The sequence below is a fragment of the Setaria italica genome, chromosome V, assembly GCF_000263155.2.
Source record: "Setaria italica strain Yugu1 chromosome V, Setaria_italica_v2.0, whole genome shotgun sequence".
NCBI lineage: Eukaryota > Viridiplantae > Streptophyta > Magnoliopsida > Poales > Poaceae > Setaria > Setaria italica.
In genome coordinates this window covers 43,652,858-43,668,225 of record NC_028454.1, presented here as the reverse complement: position 1 = coordinate 43,668,225, position 15,368 = coordinate 43,652,858, and the positions used below count along the sequence as shown (strand labels likewise).

Genomic DNA, 15,368 nt, shown 5'->3' with positions numbered 1-15,368 from the left:
CGATTCAGTTGAGACTTCGCAACATTTGGAAACTTCTGCTGCAGCAATTCAACCACCTTGTAGATACCCTCTCGACATGATCGAATCACCTGAACCTGCATTGGTATTGAAGCAAAATGAGATCACAGCAGTATGCTTGCTTCAAACAAATACTCACTGCTACCATTTACTCAATACTTACAATTTCTGGCAGGTCCGTTTCTGGTATAGCAGATGCAGATGCAGACCCAGGAGAGCCATTTTTCACATTGCACTGGTTAATTTCCTCAGCACTTGCAGATGAGTTGTCAATTGTAGGCACATCAACAATCACACCTCCCGGACAGATGCGCATTGAAAGAACTTGCAGACATAGTTGCTCAACCTTTGCTGTTCCCTTGATGTCTTCAGCAGTCAGTAATTCAGCTTTTTCATGATTTAGGTTGGATATAACAAGAGGTTGGCTCTTCCGAAGAGCCTGCTCAGTCAAAGTGTTCAGGACTTTTTGCTGGCGCAGTAGGGACCTGAATTCTTCAACTTCTGTGCACTGACCAGTTGGTGAGCTAATGGCTTCCTCATCCTTATCATCCAATAGACTTTCAATCTGTATCCCCTGCAGAAACAAAATTCCAATGCTGAAACAAAGAATATTGATCATGTAATTGAGGTACTATAACACACTTAGAAGGTGAAACACCTATTGACATCAGATATATGGTACCACATATTTGAATGTGCATTATAACTCAAAAAAACACATGGGATGAGAACTGAACAAAATTGCCAACTCATGCATAGAACTTGTATCTTTCTAATTTCTACTGCACCTGTAGGCGACAAAGAGTTGGAGAAGATTTGCTAATTTGACTACCTATTGCGCAGCAGATTAAACAACATTTGGCTTGCTCTCTTGTCTTGTCAATGAAATTGGTACGCACTTTGTTGACCAAAACTAGCATTAAAAACTGCACCAAACCAAGACCAATGTGGCACTCAAATTAGCAAGAGACATCACTAGTTTAATGCTATACCTCATTGTCAGAGAGATAGCCGTCAGGCACAACAAAGCTATCTTCATCCTCTTCATCTGTAATTTTGGAATCTTCTTCCATAACTTCATCACCATCCTTCTCACAGTCAGAAAGACTCTCACCAGGATCCTCCTATGTAGGAAGCAAAACATGAATATATCTTACCAGTAAGGACAAAAAGACATGAGTATCAACAAGTACCTCTTCCCATTCATCATCACTATCAACCTCATAGTCAAGATCAGGATCCATCTTAAGTGGACACCTTGGGCCAACAAAAGCACTGCACATAATAGAACAAATCATGATATTGCACTAAAATGGAAAGCAATGATAATGTACATAGATGACATGTATAGTTGCAAGCCAACCTTTTCTTCCTCCAGGTTCCATAATACGCTGGCCTGTTACTTTTGTCAAATTGCAGAAGTTTCCTCCTAATCAATCTAGATTGCAGAGGTTTAGCATTACTAGTGTCATGACATTGCATCTCACTAGCTGGTAGCATGTCAATTTCACTTTCAAGCTTATCATGTTCATTCTCCTGACTTGAGTTGTGGCAGTTATCTTCATTTGGAGTGGAAAGGATTTCATCAACCATATCATCTGAAGATTTCTGAAGCTTGAGCTCTTTAAATGCCTCCACCTTGGGTTTGCTTCTGATACCCCATCTGGAGGACCTATTGTAGCTAGATAGCTTCTTCCAACCAATGACCTGCAACCTGTGAAAAATGTTCATTAAATCACCTCTTTTGCTAAGTTTGCAGGTGAAAGAAACAGAGTTAAGGAAATGTCACTAACCTCCGAAGATCCTCTAAAACCCAGCTTTCTTGTTGAGACAAGGAAGAATCAATTTTTGATGTGGTTGCTGGTACTGCCCCTTTGTTGTCAATGGGATCATCAGCTGAGTCATTCTCTCCAGATTTTTGAAGTTTTCCACTGTCTTTCTTACTTTTGAAAAAGCGCTCCATCATAGAAGCTTGCTTTTGAATAGCTTGTTGCTTCTTGAGTTGTGCAGCTTCCTTCTCACGGCGTTTCTGTTCTTTCTCAGCTTCCTCTTGCTGCTTTTTCTGCTGTTTCTTCATTTCAGCTTCTTCCTTTTCACGACGCTTCTGTTCTTTCAATGCTTCCTCTTCCTGCTTCTTTTGTTGTTTCTTAGCTTCAGCCTCTTCCTTTTCACGTCTTTTCTGTTCTCTTAGAGCCTCTTCTTGTTGTTTCTTTTGCAGTTTCCTCATCTGAGCTTCTTCTTTCTCCTGGCGTTTCATTTCCTTCTCAACTTCTTTTTGCACTTTTTGAATATCCTTTTCCTAGAAGCCGATATAATATAACTGCATTAGTAAAAACGAGACTGTGCAATTTCAATGATATACTGATTGTAATATTATATCATGCTCTCACAGAAATAAAAAGGGAAAAAAGCAAGCCTGCAAACATTGTATGCACTGAATAAAGATATTTCCTAGTTCAAACATGTAAACTGCCATCCCAGAATAGCAGGCCTATAATAAACACTAGCTTTTTCATCATTTATCATATCTGAATATCTGAACCGTAGTACTTCTGGATTAAGGTGCCTAGCTAGAGAATAAACTGAAATACTACTGATGCACAATAGCAACAGCTCATGTATCAAAAATTTACTTCAAATTGAACAAACCTAACATTGAAACTTGGAAGAAGAGAAATCCAATACAGTTGTCAAAATGCCATTAAAATGTCTCGAGCACAGTGCAATCAAGTGCTTACATTAGCAGGCAAGTTTCCATTCTGCGGCTCAGAGACACTCGCATCATCATGCCTGCTAGCATTTTGGTCATTTTTCTCCGTGTCTTGCATCAACCCCTTGACTGTTGACCCAGCATCTCTCACACCTCTTTAGTGACAAAAGTACACATTATAACTTTTAGAACCTCAAGGTACAAAGAAATTGTGCGTGTGAATCCATTGAAATGCAAGAGGCTACACACCTTTCTGTGTTGTTCTTCTGAATCGCCCGTTCCACCATTGATCTGATCCCTTCCAGGTTCAATGATTTATTCAACTTTAATGATGCTTTTCTGAGATCATTTACCTGGGTTTCAACTCCTGGGTTTTCCAGGACTGACAAAGTTGCTGCCAATGATGCATTCAGTTAGTGAGTGAGCAGGAAAGAAATATAGGGAATAGGGAAATCAAACATTTACAGGTTCTGTTACTAAGTGCACAAATATAAGTTCATTTAGCATCAGGTTAATTGAAAGTAAACAGCAGTAAAAATGGCATTGAGAAACATATCATATATTGAAAGCATTGGACAGACTCTTGTTACACATTTTCAGCAGCAAAATGGAATGTACAAATACAGTACTACTGGTAGGGACCAGAAAAAATGGCTTGGTGTGACTTGTGAGGACAAGGTTTTCCTTACAATAGATGGCAGTGATCCTCTCATGGATTTTCTTTCTGACAGATCTCCGTGTACTCAGAATGCTGCGTGCTTTCACAGGCATCAGCTTCAGATCTCTTATCTGCATATGCATTAAAAAGATTCAGATTTTTAATGAAAAAGACAAGCAAATCTAATTAAAAGAACACCAATTTGGAAAGAAACACCCAACTTACCTCCCAGCACCAAAGAGCTGACTCCGATTCATCTTCCAACACATCAGCATCCGGGGAAGAATTCCCATACATCATCCTCTGCCCAACGAGCAGCACAGAGCTACGGACTGATGCCGTCGACACACCATCCAATCCCTTCATCTTCTCATATATCTCGTCCACCAACTTGGTCAGCCCAAGACTGCTCTCCTCAAGCAAGCAGCCAACCAACGCGTTGCCAGACAGGTTCCCACCATCAAACCGCATCTTGCGGTCAGAAACCTCCTTGTAATACTGGAAGAGCCCCTCGAGCTCCTGCCGGCATCCGGCAACAAGAGCGTCCTTGTCCGCGGTAGCAATTGCCGGACCGCTGGAGGCCCTCTTCCGCTTCAGCTGCTTCTGCACCTCCACGATGGCGTCCGTCAGCGTAGCAGGAGACTGCTGCGTCGCCGCCACCGGCTGGCTTGACGGCGCTTGAGCCGGGGCGCCATCGATGGCCATCGAGTCAGACGACTCGAGCTCGGCGGATCGGTTGAGAACAACGGGGCCGTCGACTTGCATCTGCGATTGCCCCAAATCGTCATGTGGCCCCGCCTCATTGCGGTCAGGGGCTTCTTCGGGGCGAGCAACATCGAGAACCATGCCGCCGCTCTCCATCACGGGAGGGGGAGGGTTTGGATCTTGATGCTGCTACTCCAGGAACAAACAGCGCATTACTCTATCCGATATTTGTTCTGGTCTACTCCACCTGGGTCAAAGCAGAAAAACGGAGGCACGGCGTTACAAATACAATAGTACTAGAATTTGCACAAACTAGAAACCGGGATAGATGGCTTTCGAAGGGGGGAAAACAAGGAAATGGCAAGAGAACACATTTCAGCACGAACTGAGACCAGTACCTGCAGATCCGCGGAGTCCAGGCGCTGGAGGAGGGCGCGAATCGTGGTGCCGGAGAAAGGCGGGGGCGGCGGCCGCCGCGTTGGCCTCGGGCGGTGGGCGGCGCCGGCGGTGGATCTGGATTGGGGAGGTGAACGGGTGCGAGGAGGGAACTGGAGGGAATTGGCGGAGAGGAGAGGCGCCGAACCGGGAAGAGAGTATTTGTAAAAGAGAGGCGCGCGCGCGCGCGTGGGAGGGAAGGAAGAGCAAGGGGCGCGGCGCGTGAAATGTTTCCCGCGGCCGGCGGTTTCGAGAATTTCGTTTCGTGGATTTGGCTTCCCGCGGGACGGCCCCGCCGCCGTCGCCGCGCGGGCGGTGGGTGGGGACACGTGTTTGTTTGTTCCGTTAAAATGAGCCCATACACGCCCACCTTTTTTTTATTCACCCTGCCACGCCTGAACCATAATTCGGCCTGTCTTCAGCCGGCTTATCAGCCACCAAACAGTATTTTCCTCTCACAACAAATCAACCGTTTCAGCTTTTCAACCGGCTTATAAGCTGAAGCGAACAGACCTAATGTTTACACGGTCCAGTTCATGCTATATTTTCTCTTTTTTTTCCCTTCATATAGAGTGATATAGTCATTTCTCTCTTTTTTCGGTGAATTTCAAATAGGAGACGATCATGCCTCATGTAGTCTCGTTTGGTTAGTTCCCTCGTGGAAATTATATGCTCATAACTAACCAATGTTAAATAAAACGATACGGAGATAGTAGTTAATTGAGTTGGGTATTTTCAGTAGCGAATAATATAGAGTATCTATTAATTGAGTCGATGGAGCGTTAGCGCATTACGATCATCGAGCACTAATAGAACACCCGCAAACCGCACGGCCGTTCAATTAACACGACAAGCGTGTTGAGATAATCATGAGTTACTATTTATGACTTTCTTCAATAATTTGGAATTTAATAGACCTCAACGATCGGAAAATCTTTTAATGCGCGAGCGCTAGAGCAATCGCTCGCACATGTCAATTTCCCTGCTTGGAACATACACGAAACATTCATCCACTTTTCGTTTTGTAAATTCTCCATTTACCCGCTCTTTCTCAAAGTCTTCACTTTCTTTTCAATCACCGATTTCGAAAGCAAGTTAAAATTTTATTGAATTTGATAAATGCATGTCTTGTCCCTCTTTCCTCCCTCAAACATTTCTATCCCATCCATCTTAAATCACCCTCTTTTCCCTTTATGTTACAAGAATGGATCATAGAAACACAACCAACCTCCAAGAACGAGCCTCTATGGGTCTAGCCAAAGAACGAGAAAAATATCGGCACCGGAAAAATACTTTTTTTTTCTAAAATTTCTTTTCTTTATATGACACTTAGTCCTCTCGTCAGTTAACTCAGGCAAAATGACCTCCATAATTCATGAAATATTTTCTAGTTACAGGACAAATGGAGATGAACCCAATTTTGATTTTTAAACACTTATGTGTCCATACATTTTTAAATTTTAAATTTTGACCAAATTACGGTACTTATCTAAATTTTTATGGCACCAAATGCTTTTTAAATTATTGGAAATTAACTAACATTCACCACATGGGATGTAGTAAATTGTAAAAAAAATATGTTCCATCATATATTACATATAGAATTGTGCAGAATGGGAAATTTGAGATATTTTAGAAGAAATTCATAATTTTCTATGTAAATTGTGATGGGAAATAATTTAAAACTATTGCATCCCAAGTGATGAATATTAGTTATGTTTCACATATTTTTTAAAAGTATATTGGTTCCATAAAAAATTAGTTAAGTTTCAAAGTATTTTTTGACTTTCCTAAAAAAAGCTTAACATAAAGCTAGAGCAAACGGAGGAATGCGTGCTTGCCTTCGTGGGTGTACGGAGTTGAACATCCGCATCCCTAAACCTGAGCATTTTGCGGGCTGGGCTGGGCCGGCAAAAAGCATGGTTCATTTCGGGTTGAAAATTTGTGCCCACGAACTGCCCACGGGCGTTGTCGCCCTGAGGTTTCGGGTTGAGCCCAGGACGCACGTTCTTTTTTAGTTGGAAAATAAATGAAATTAATTGTTTGGGCGGGCTCGAGTCGGCCCGATTTTTTCGGGCTTCATTTTCTCCGACCACGTCCGGGGCCGGTAGATGACATGGGAGGCCAAAACCATCGGGCTTAGGCTGGGCCCATGGACCAGGCCGGGCTTAAAATGCTCAGGTCTAGCACCCCTAAGCCAACTTCACCCCTGTTCCCAAGTCCCAGCAACACGAATCTCTCTCTTCCTCACACAGATGTCACCAGCATTTCTGCGACCTAAATGGACGAGCGATGATGCATCATGTGGCGATTGACAAAAACCATCTTACTATTACTAATTGAAGGCTCCTTTTGAAGCCTCCAGGTGAAGCCACCTAGGATTCCTAGGTGGAAACTTTAGAAAAAGAGAGAAATCCTAGAAATTCTCAAAAAAAATAAAATATCCGACCATCAATCCATAGATTCAAATCATCATAGCCATTGGATCTATTATTTTTCTAAAAAATTACCCACCTATACCATTATGAAAATAGCCTAAAGTAACCTCCTAAATCTATATATAAATTACCCACCTCTGCCATTATATAAAATAAACTAAAGTAACCCCCTAATCTTCATCAAAATCACCCACTTATGCCATTATAAACAATATTTAAAATAACCCCCTAATTTGCAACCAAATTGCCCACCACTATTACTTAAAAACTTAAAGTAACCCGTTAAATTTGCATCTATATTACCCACACATGCCATTATTAAAAATAACATGATAACCCTACGTTTGAATCAAATAACCTTAATTAATAATATACAGCAATATATGATTCTAAATTATCTATATCTTGCACTATTCGTATATAATATAATAATTAAGGTCTATACGCATAATGTGTGTCGCCATTTATAAAGATATAGAGGAAGTGATGAGAATATAGATTTCTATGTTAAAATTGTATCGCAAACTTAGGGTTCATTAAACAAATTCAAGCGTATACCTGGGATCAAAGTGAAAAGTTAAAGATTATAAATGTGGATGAAAATATTATAGAGTAATTACTAACTAAAATCTATCACAATTGGATGAAGATAATAAGTATATATCTATATAAGTATTGTGTTCGAATATTTAACAAACGAGAGGTAGCTTATGGTAATATTTTTTTAGCAACGTAGTCCCTTTTTTTTCCATTGGAGACTCTGCATTAGTTCCCATGAGACAAGTTAGAAAAAAGAGACAAATTCTCATAAAAATCAAAAATATGAAACACTAATCTGGTAAACTCTAATAATCATAGCCATTGATCTATTATATTTTCTAAAAAGTTACCCACCACTATCATTGTGAAAATATTCAAAAATGAGCTTTAAACCTATATCTAAATTATCAAGCTCAGCTATTATAAAAAATAATATTAAGTAACTCAATAATTTTCATCCAATTTACTAATACATATTATTATAAAAGCATAACTTAAAATGTCATTCTAAAATTTTATCTATATTACCCATGTATGTTGTTATTAAAAATAACCTAAATTAAACACCTAAATCTTAATCTAATTATCTTCATGTGCATCATACAAAAATATCAAAAAATAAACTAATATATGATTCTAAATTACCTATTTATGTCATTGTTAATATAAAAATACTAAGTTAAAGTATACACACGTGATGAGTATCACCATTTAGACCATTTATACATGTACGTGAGGAATCGATGAAAAATATTGATTTGTATGCTAAACAATTAGTATGGAGGATTGAAGGTGCGATGCAAAATGGAAAAAGTATGAATATGGATGAAAAAGTGCATAGAGTAATTATTAATTAAAAATCAATCACAACTGAAAAAAGATAGGTGCATATCTATATAAGTATTATGTTGACGTATTCAAAAAATAAGAGAGCAGTAGGTAATCAATTTTGATTATTAGCTAGGGGTTTAATTTCTAAATAATTTTTAAATACAATAGTTTCTAAAAAAACATTAGCCCGTGCTCCCGCACGGGTTGATGGACTAGTGTATATGAATGTACTTGACGCATGGAACGCTTGTTCGATGGAGTCGCCGAGTTTACACACCACAGCTCACTGTCCCCTCAAAAACCGAAAGGGCTCGAGACAAAGGAGCCAGCAACCAGAGGTCGTAGCAAAGCACAGCGAAATCGCCAAACGCATTTGAAACCCACACCAAATCACACCACCAATCACGTACAAATCCCAAGTTCAAAGATGGAGAGGAAGAAGGATGCAACCCACGGCGCGAGTCGACACGACACGTATCTACTTGATGGGTCTCCTGCCGAGCCCGGCCGGCATGGACACGGTGGAGTCCACGCTGAGCCCGCTGATCGACCGCCGGTGCCGCCCGCCGCCGGCCACCGACGCCGCCGGCGTGCCCACCCGCGACGACGACGGCGCCTTCCAGAACGGGCTCTTGGCCCAGCTCCCGATGCTCTGGCCCAGCCCGAACGAGAACCTGGGCTTCTCCTGGGCCGCCTTCTGCTGCTGCTGCTGCAGCAGCAGCTGCGCCCGCGCCCGCGCCTTAGCGGAGGCCGACAGCGTCGGCGTCATGTAGTTGGGCACGCCGCCGACGCCGAACGCCGGGCAGCTCGTCAGGCTCTCGTCGTCGCGGATGCTCATGCTCCCCGCGTGGCTCAACGGCGGCGGGGCCGCTCCCGCCCCCTTGGAGGGCCTCGCGGACCTCGGCTTGGAGTAGGCCGAGACCACCGACCGCGCCGGCGTCGTCGCCGCCGTCATCGGCATCGTCGGCGTCGTCATCTCGCGGTGGGCGATGGAGAGAGCCGGCCGGGGCTTGCTGACGGGATCCACGGGGCGGTAGTAGGCCCCCTCCGGTTCGTGGCGGCGCTCGATGGGCGTCCACCACCAGGGGCTCCGGCCCGACTGCAGGTCCGCCAGGATCGCGTGGGCCGCCATCGGAGTCGCCTTCAGCAGCTGCCGCCGCCGACACCCGACACGACAGGGCAACAACAAACAAACAGCGCGTCAGTCTCCGTCAGTTCGTGCGAGATGAGATGACAAAGTGGAGGAGCGACAATCTCAACCCCAACACCTGCCCAACAGCGACGGCGCACCATTTTTTTTCTGCTTTTAGGTGGCCAATCAAGCTCGCGGCTTTTCGATCCATGGCTGAGATGAGAATGAGAGTGGACTACGTGTTTGGGTCGAAGGTACCTGATGCGAGTAGGCGTAGGCGAGGGCCCTCTCGCGCTTGATCACGGCCTCCACCTTCCGCTTCGTCCGCGCGTCCGCCTCCTCCCGCGTCAGCCGGCTGTCGTCCCAGATGCCGCCGTCCTGCGAGCCGGCACGCCACCTGCCGCCGTCCCGGAGCATGGCGCCGTGGTGCTGCCGGTTGCGCCGCTCCATGGCGTCGACGCGGCTGGCGCGCACCTGCGCCTGCACGCGCACCAGCGTCTGCATGCACCGCATCGCCTGCGCCGTCTGCCGCCGCACGCTGGCGCCCCGCATCACGCCCTGCAGCCGGATTAGCCCGCGCAGCGACCGGTAGTTCCGCCGCGCCTGCACCCACCGCCGCCATCACCGAACAACAATAACGCAAATTAGACACGACGGCGGCGAGCGAACGCGTTCGAGCAGCGAAGCTAGGCGGTGAAAGAAAATGGACTTGCCATGTAGCCCCGGAACGCGGCCTGGATCGCCACGGCCGCGGCGCGCGCGCGGTCCGGCGGCGCGGCGCGCTGCCTCGCCGCGCGGTGCCGCCGCGGCTGCGGCTGGCGCCACTCCGTCTCGGCACGGCTCTGCTGCTGCAGCTGCTGGAGCTTCTGCTGCTGCTCCCGGTCATGGTCGAATCGCCTGATCAGCGGCGGCGGGGACGGCGGGGGCAGCGGGAGCACCACGGCGGCCGGCTTGTCCTCTCTGCCGCGCTCGCGCTCCCGCTCACGCGCTGCTGCCACCGGCTGTGGCAGCGGCGCGGCGGCGCTAGCGGCGACGGCGGTTGTGGTGGGCCTGGCCGGCGTGATCTGGTACTGCGCCCTGGTGGCGGCATAGTACTGGCGCTGCTGGTCCATCTCCGCGTCGCCGAGGATCTTTTCGATGCTGCTCGGCTCGCGGTACAGCGGGATGTTGATCAGCGCGCCCGCTGCCGGCGACGCCGGCTCCGCGTGCGGCCGCGGCCGCCCGAAGCTGCCCCATCGCTTCTTCTCCCTCGCGTGCCCGTGCGCCGGCGGGTACTGCGCTACCAGCTGATGCACCTGCACGCCATTGGCCGTGTCAGCACATCACTGTTCACTACCCACCGTAGTACTCTTTTCTGTTCCTTTAATTTTTGTTAGTTGAAATTTACGCAGACAGCCAAACAGTTAGCTAGGGAATAGGGATGCATCGTGACAAATTTGCTTTGAAGTATAACCTAAGCAATCTCTAAAAGCATTCATATAATGAGTTTTGGGTAGCAACTTACGTTTGTTGGCTTCTCCTTGGGGCTGGGGGTAAAGGCCTTCTTGAGTGCGGTAAACCAGCTTCCTTTCTTGCCCATCTCGTTAACATTTCTCCTTGTTAAAGCCCTTTAACATTTCTCCCTTCAAGATGCCTGTGTAATTTCATTAACAAGGGCAAGAGGAAGATGTTTGGTTCTGAATTATGATGAAATATTTCTCTTCTTTTCCCCCCTGTTTTGTGTCAAATCAAAAAGGTTTTTGTCTGAAGATGTAGAAAGCAAAGCGCTGTAGAATTTTACATGCGTGGCTCACTCTCTTGTGAACCTTTAACTGAGTTCTAGAAATGACTTGAAACACAGCAACTTAATTAAAGCAGTAGCACTACAGGAACATACTGTGAATCTATAGTCGGTCTAATAACGAGCTTGTGAACGGAAAATACCATTGCAGGCTGAACTTCAAATATGTGGTAATCCTTATGAATGAGATTTGACAAAGTACTTTTATGCCTTTCAAGATTTCCAGGAGAACTTCAACTGCTAACAGCATTATCCGCTTTGCTTTGGCAGACAAGTTCCATGGTTTAATCTCACGCTTGAACTTGATGCTTAGAATAATCGTGCAATGTGCAGAAAACGCAGCATGATTTGCATATAGACAGTGCAACACGGCAGGGACCATCTCATGATCGAAACTGAAAAATGGGAGAAGGGTGTGAGGCACAGGTGCATACCTTGAGTTTACAATTGCAGAGCCTCTCCACGATCGAACTCACACTGCCAGTCTGCAACGGAGTTGCAGCGCACCCCTCCCAGCAATATAATTCCCTAATGCTACCTGAAATCTTCACAAGCTCACGACATTCCTGCACCCATTCTCGCTCTAGCCTTCGGCTGTTTCAGCTCATGCAGGCATCGGCGGACCGCACCTCGCCATCGCCTTTTTCCTCCGAACTCTCTGCAGGCCGCGAGAGGCCCGTCTTATAGATCTCTTTGCGGATTTGTGGTGGATGGGAGCGCCTACTTTCCCACTCGATGACACCCGACCAACCTTGCTTGATTGCCAAGACTCAAAAGGCAGCATTTTTTTCTGCAACTGCAGGGAGGACTTGAGGGGCACTGTTCTGTTTCTTCCTTGCCTTGCCTTTGTGGTACTTCAAACATGTCCTTTTGGGACCCTCTGCCATGTGTGATGTATACTTGTAGTTGTACAACATGGCTTGTGCAGTTGTACACAGACCTGGAAGGCTGCAACCTGATTGGTTGAAAGAATATCCAATATATTCTGGGAGTCTACAAGAAGTTATAATAGGTTATAGTAGCAGGTATGTTTCACTGTCATTGGTCTACTGAACTACGAGTAGATTCTGAATACGTACATGAATTTATTTTGGTGATGCTTTGCTTGGTTCACGAATATCAGTCTGGACTTCGAAATTCAGATTAAATTCATGGCTAGTCTGACAGATGTGCTTCAGTGCTTGCCTCTCTCTAACAGTCCCTGTTCAGCTGTTACAGTGCATCGCACTCAACTGCAGAATTTAGAAGAAATAACATGCTTTTCGACAGATAATAATTATGGTAGTGATTCATTTTTGCAATGTTTTAACATGGGCAATGATGCTGTCATGATCGTGCTGGTTGTTGGTTAAATCGGGAGCTTATCTGTAACTACCCTACGCTACAGTATCCTATATAGCAGCCAGTCATCAGCTGGTAACTTGATGTCTATGTCATTGCTCACGCACTTGCTTGAGGATGAATCCTCTGAACCGGCATGATGATTCACTTACAACTGTCATCCTGACAAACAGCATTTTGTCAATGAAGTTACGATCAACAACCACCGAGCATCTTCTGTGCGCCAACATCCTTGCCCGTGCAGCTTCTATCCATGCATTGAACAATAGTACAATACTCCATCCAGTTATAAAACACTGACATTTTTAACTTTTCTGTTAGACTTTTGAAAATGTGATTGCCAGCGATTTCCAAGTTTCAGAACACAAAACTCATATGTTGTTTTGTCTTGCAAAGTAATTTCGTAACCGTATAAATCTGTTAGATGTTTTTTTTAAAAAACACGCTACAAACGAAAATAGAGGTAAAAGTCCCAGCTCATCAAGTGTTTTCGAAGAAAGAGATTATAGCAGTAAACAATGCCCCGAATGGTATAACAATATGACAACACTGTTTCTTAACTGCATCAGTATTCAGTAACTGCAGTAAAACTAACCAAACTGCAGAAGCAACATCTCTAATCTACTCTATCCATCGATGGTTGCCATGATCTCTCCATATGCAATATGCTAATATATGAGTGGAACGTGTTGTAAAAGAAGGGGGAATGAATGGGATTGAGTGGCTTAAGCGCCGAGGAGGCTGACAACAATGGAGTTCTTGCTTGCAAGGTACTCCAGAGATCAAGCGCAACTTAAACACACATCTCATAAGATGGATGCCTAGCGAGCTAGTTGGGTCCCTGGTCGAAATCAGGGCGCGGCTTAGTGCTGGGAGTTGCTCCTAACAACACATGTAGGCCACACGGCCATGGCCCTACTCATTGTCATTTCTGTCCTCATCTCGGCGACTATTTGGCTCCTGTTGGAGTTGGAGCTGTCACCTCCGACGTTGCTTCTAGGCCATACATCCATCGCCCCCTCGTTTTGTTTTGGAGTAAGTTGGGCACCTTTTATGCTTGCTTCTGAAAATTGATTATTTGAAAGAGCTACCACTTGTTCAATTTAATTCGAGATGTGGTTTTTAATTATATCTGAAGCACTGGAAAGCTGAACCGGCTATTTTAAGTTTTTTGTCCCTTTAGGTAGGGTTCATGCGATTCAAGCTACATCGTCTGGTAAGTTTTTATCTCACCTAACGTTGAGGTCTAAAAGGATTGCGTGCTGTTTCAGGTGTTCCATGGACTGAACCTGCATCTCCAGACTCCAAACCTTATTCCAAGACTCGTTTAAAAAAAAAAAACTTATTCTAAGACCTGTCGGTGAGTAGGGTTCAGACTTCAGAATTCCCGAATTACAGCGATTCCAACAGTAGGTGCAGGTACTGTTGTAGAAACTGTGGGTGTTGTGCGCTCCAGGCTGGGACAATCAAAGGTGAGCAGATGAACGTAGCACGCAGGCTTGGCAGGGATGCGAGCTCAGGCTCCCCATGTGGCATGTGCACAGCACGCAGCCATGCACATGAAGAAGTGATCGGAGGACGCGATGAATGGGCGCTGGCCTTTCAGCCTTCCACTGCTTCAGCTGCGGGCGACAGATCAATGGCCGAAACGCAAGCAAGCTACCCTGCCCTCGGCTTCTCGCTCGTGCAATCTGAATCCATGGCTCCATGCAGGCAGCTGGGCAAAGCTTTCCTCTCTGAAACTGGTGGAACTGAACTCTGCCTCTCCATCCATCCATCCATCCATCCATCCATCCATTCAGGTGCCTCCTTCGTGTGTTCTTATTTGGGCTGCGGTTTCTGCTTCAAATGGGCCTTGGACGCACATGCCTGCCACTGATTTGCTGGGCCGCAGTTCATTTCTGCACCAAGTTAGCATCTGCTGCCTTCTCGTTTCGCTTTGGAGCTAGAGGTGCTATTGCTTCAGATTTTTCCTGCGTCGTCCTGGACCTGGAGTTTTCAAAGCATAGTTCGTCCTAGTCGTGGCCGTGAACTCGTGCCTAGAAATTCGGAGCGCACGCACGCAGTAACGCAGAGCTTGTTCTTCAAGTTTTCAACCACGGGGTAGCTCGAGTCAAATGTCCAGATAAGCCAGCATCATCGTAGTTTGGTTGGCGACAGGCACCGCGTCCTGCAGATTTGCGCGGCTGCAAGTCAAAAAGAAAGACTAGTGGTGCCGATCCATCTACCACTACAGATCCTAACGCCGTGTTCGGCGAAATAGCTGATTTGGTCGTTGAGAAATGGGTTTGGTTATGAGATTTCTTCAGTAATCCTGTTGCAGAGGACTATCTGAACTCAGAATGACGAGTTGGCCAGGAACACCACTTAAAAAGGACTACAATTCGTCGCCAAAGTCCAGGCCTACCTAATACCACAAACAAAGCTCTCTCATCCATCATCGAAGCCTGCTAATTGCTGAGACCAAGCCAAAAAAAAAATGGCCGAAACCATACACAAGAGCAGCTAGGGATATGTCGGACAAAACTGAACCATGCAGTAACAAGGAGTAGCTTTTATCTATATGATGTATTTACATCTCTTCAGAACCAACCAGAGGAGGTTCAAAGCAAGAAAACAAAAATGGTGTTGTGAACAGGAAACCAAAGAACTTGAAGAATTTCTGTGAAACCACAGGCCGGGTACAGTCTACTAGTCCCTAACTACAGAGCAGCTAGCTGCAGGCTTCACCCTTTCGTGAAAACCGCAGGCTTACTGCGCTACGCGGCTACGCGCACGCC

General features: G+C 45.6%; 2 protein-coding genes across 2 annotated transcripts; both read right to left on the bottom strand.

Annotated features, from left to right (window-relative positions):
* Positions 1 to 5: 5 nt before the first annotated feature.
* LOC101769514 (chromatin assembly factor 1 subunit FSM) lies at positions 6 to 4,696 on the bottom strand (the record flags this gene model as incomplete). The annotated part of the gene is made up of 11 exons (XM_012846062.2): positions 4,490 to 4,696; positions 3,612 to 4,338; positions 3,418 to 3,517; positions 2,978 to 3,122; positions 2,757 to 2,883; positions 1,812 to 2,317; positions 1,382 to 1,732; positions 1,212 to 1,293; positions 1,011 to 1,142; positions 182 to 592; positions 6 to 95 (listed from the first exon to the last, which is right to left on the bottom strand). Coding segments are annotated over exons 2-11 (2,580 nt in total), but the record flags the coding sequence as incomplete, so codon positions are not given.
* Positions 4,697 to 8,553: 3,857 nt separating this feature from the next.
* On the bottom strand, positions 8,554 to 11,923 carry LOC101763287 (protein IQ-DOMAIN 14). The gene is made up of 5 exons (XM_004970834.3): positions 11,682 to 11,923; positions 10,972 to 11,100; positions 10,181 to 10,762; positions 9,726 to 10,070; positions 8,554 to 9,485 (listed from the first exon to the last, which is right to left on the bottom strand). Exons 2-5 carry the CDS (start codon positions 11,044 to 11,046, stop codon positions 8,814 to 8,816), a joined length of 1,674 nt encoding a protein of 557 aa, XP_004970891.1. The 5' UTR covers positions 11,047 to 11,100; positions 11,682 to 11,923; the 3' UTR covers positions 8,554 to 8,813.
* Between the last annotated feature and the right edge of the window lie 3,445 nt (positions 11,924 to 15,368).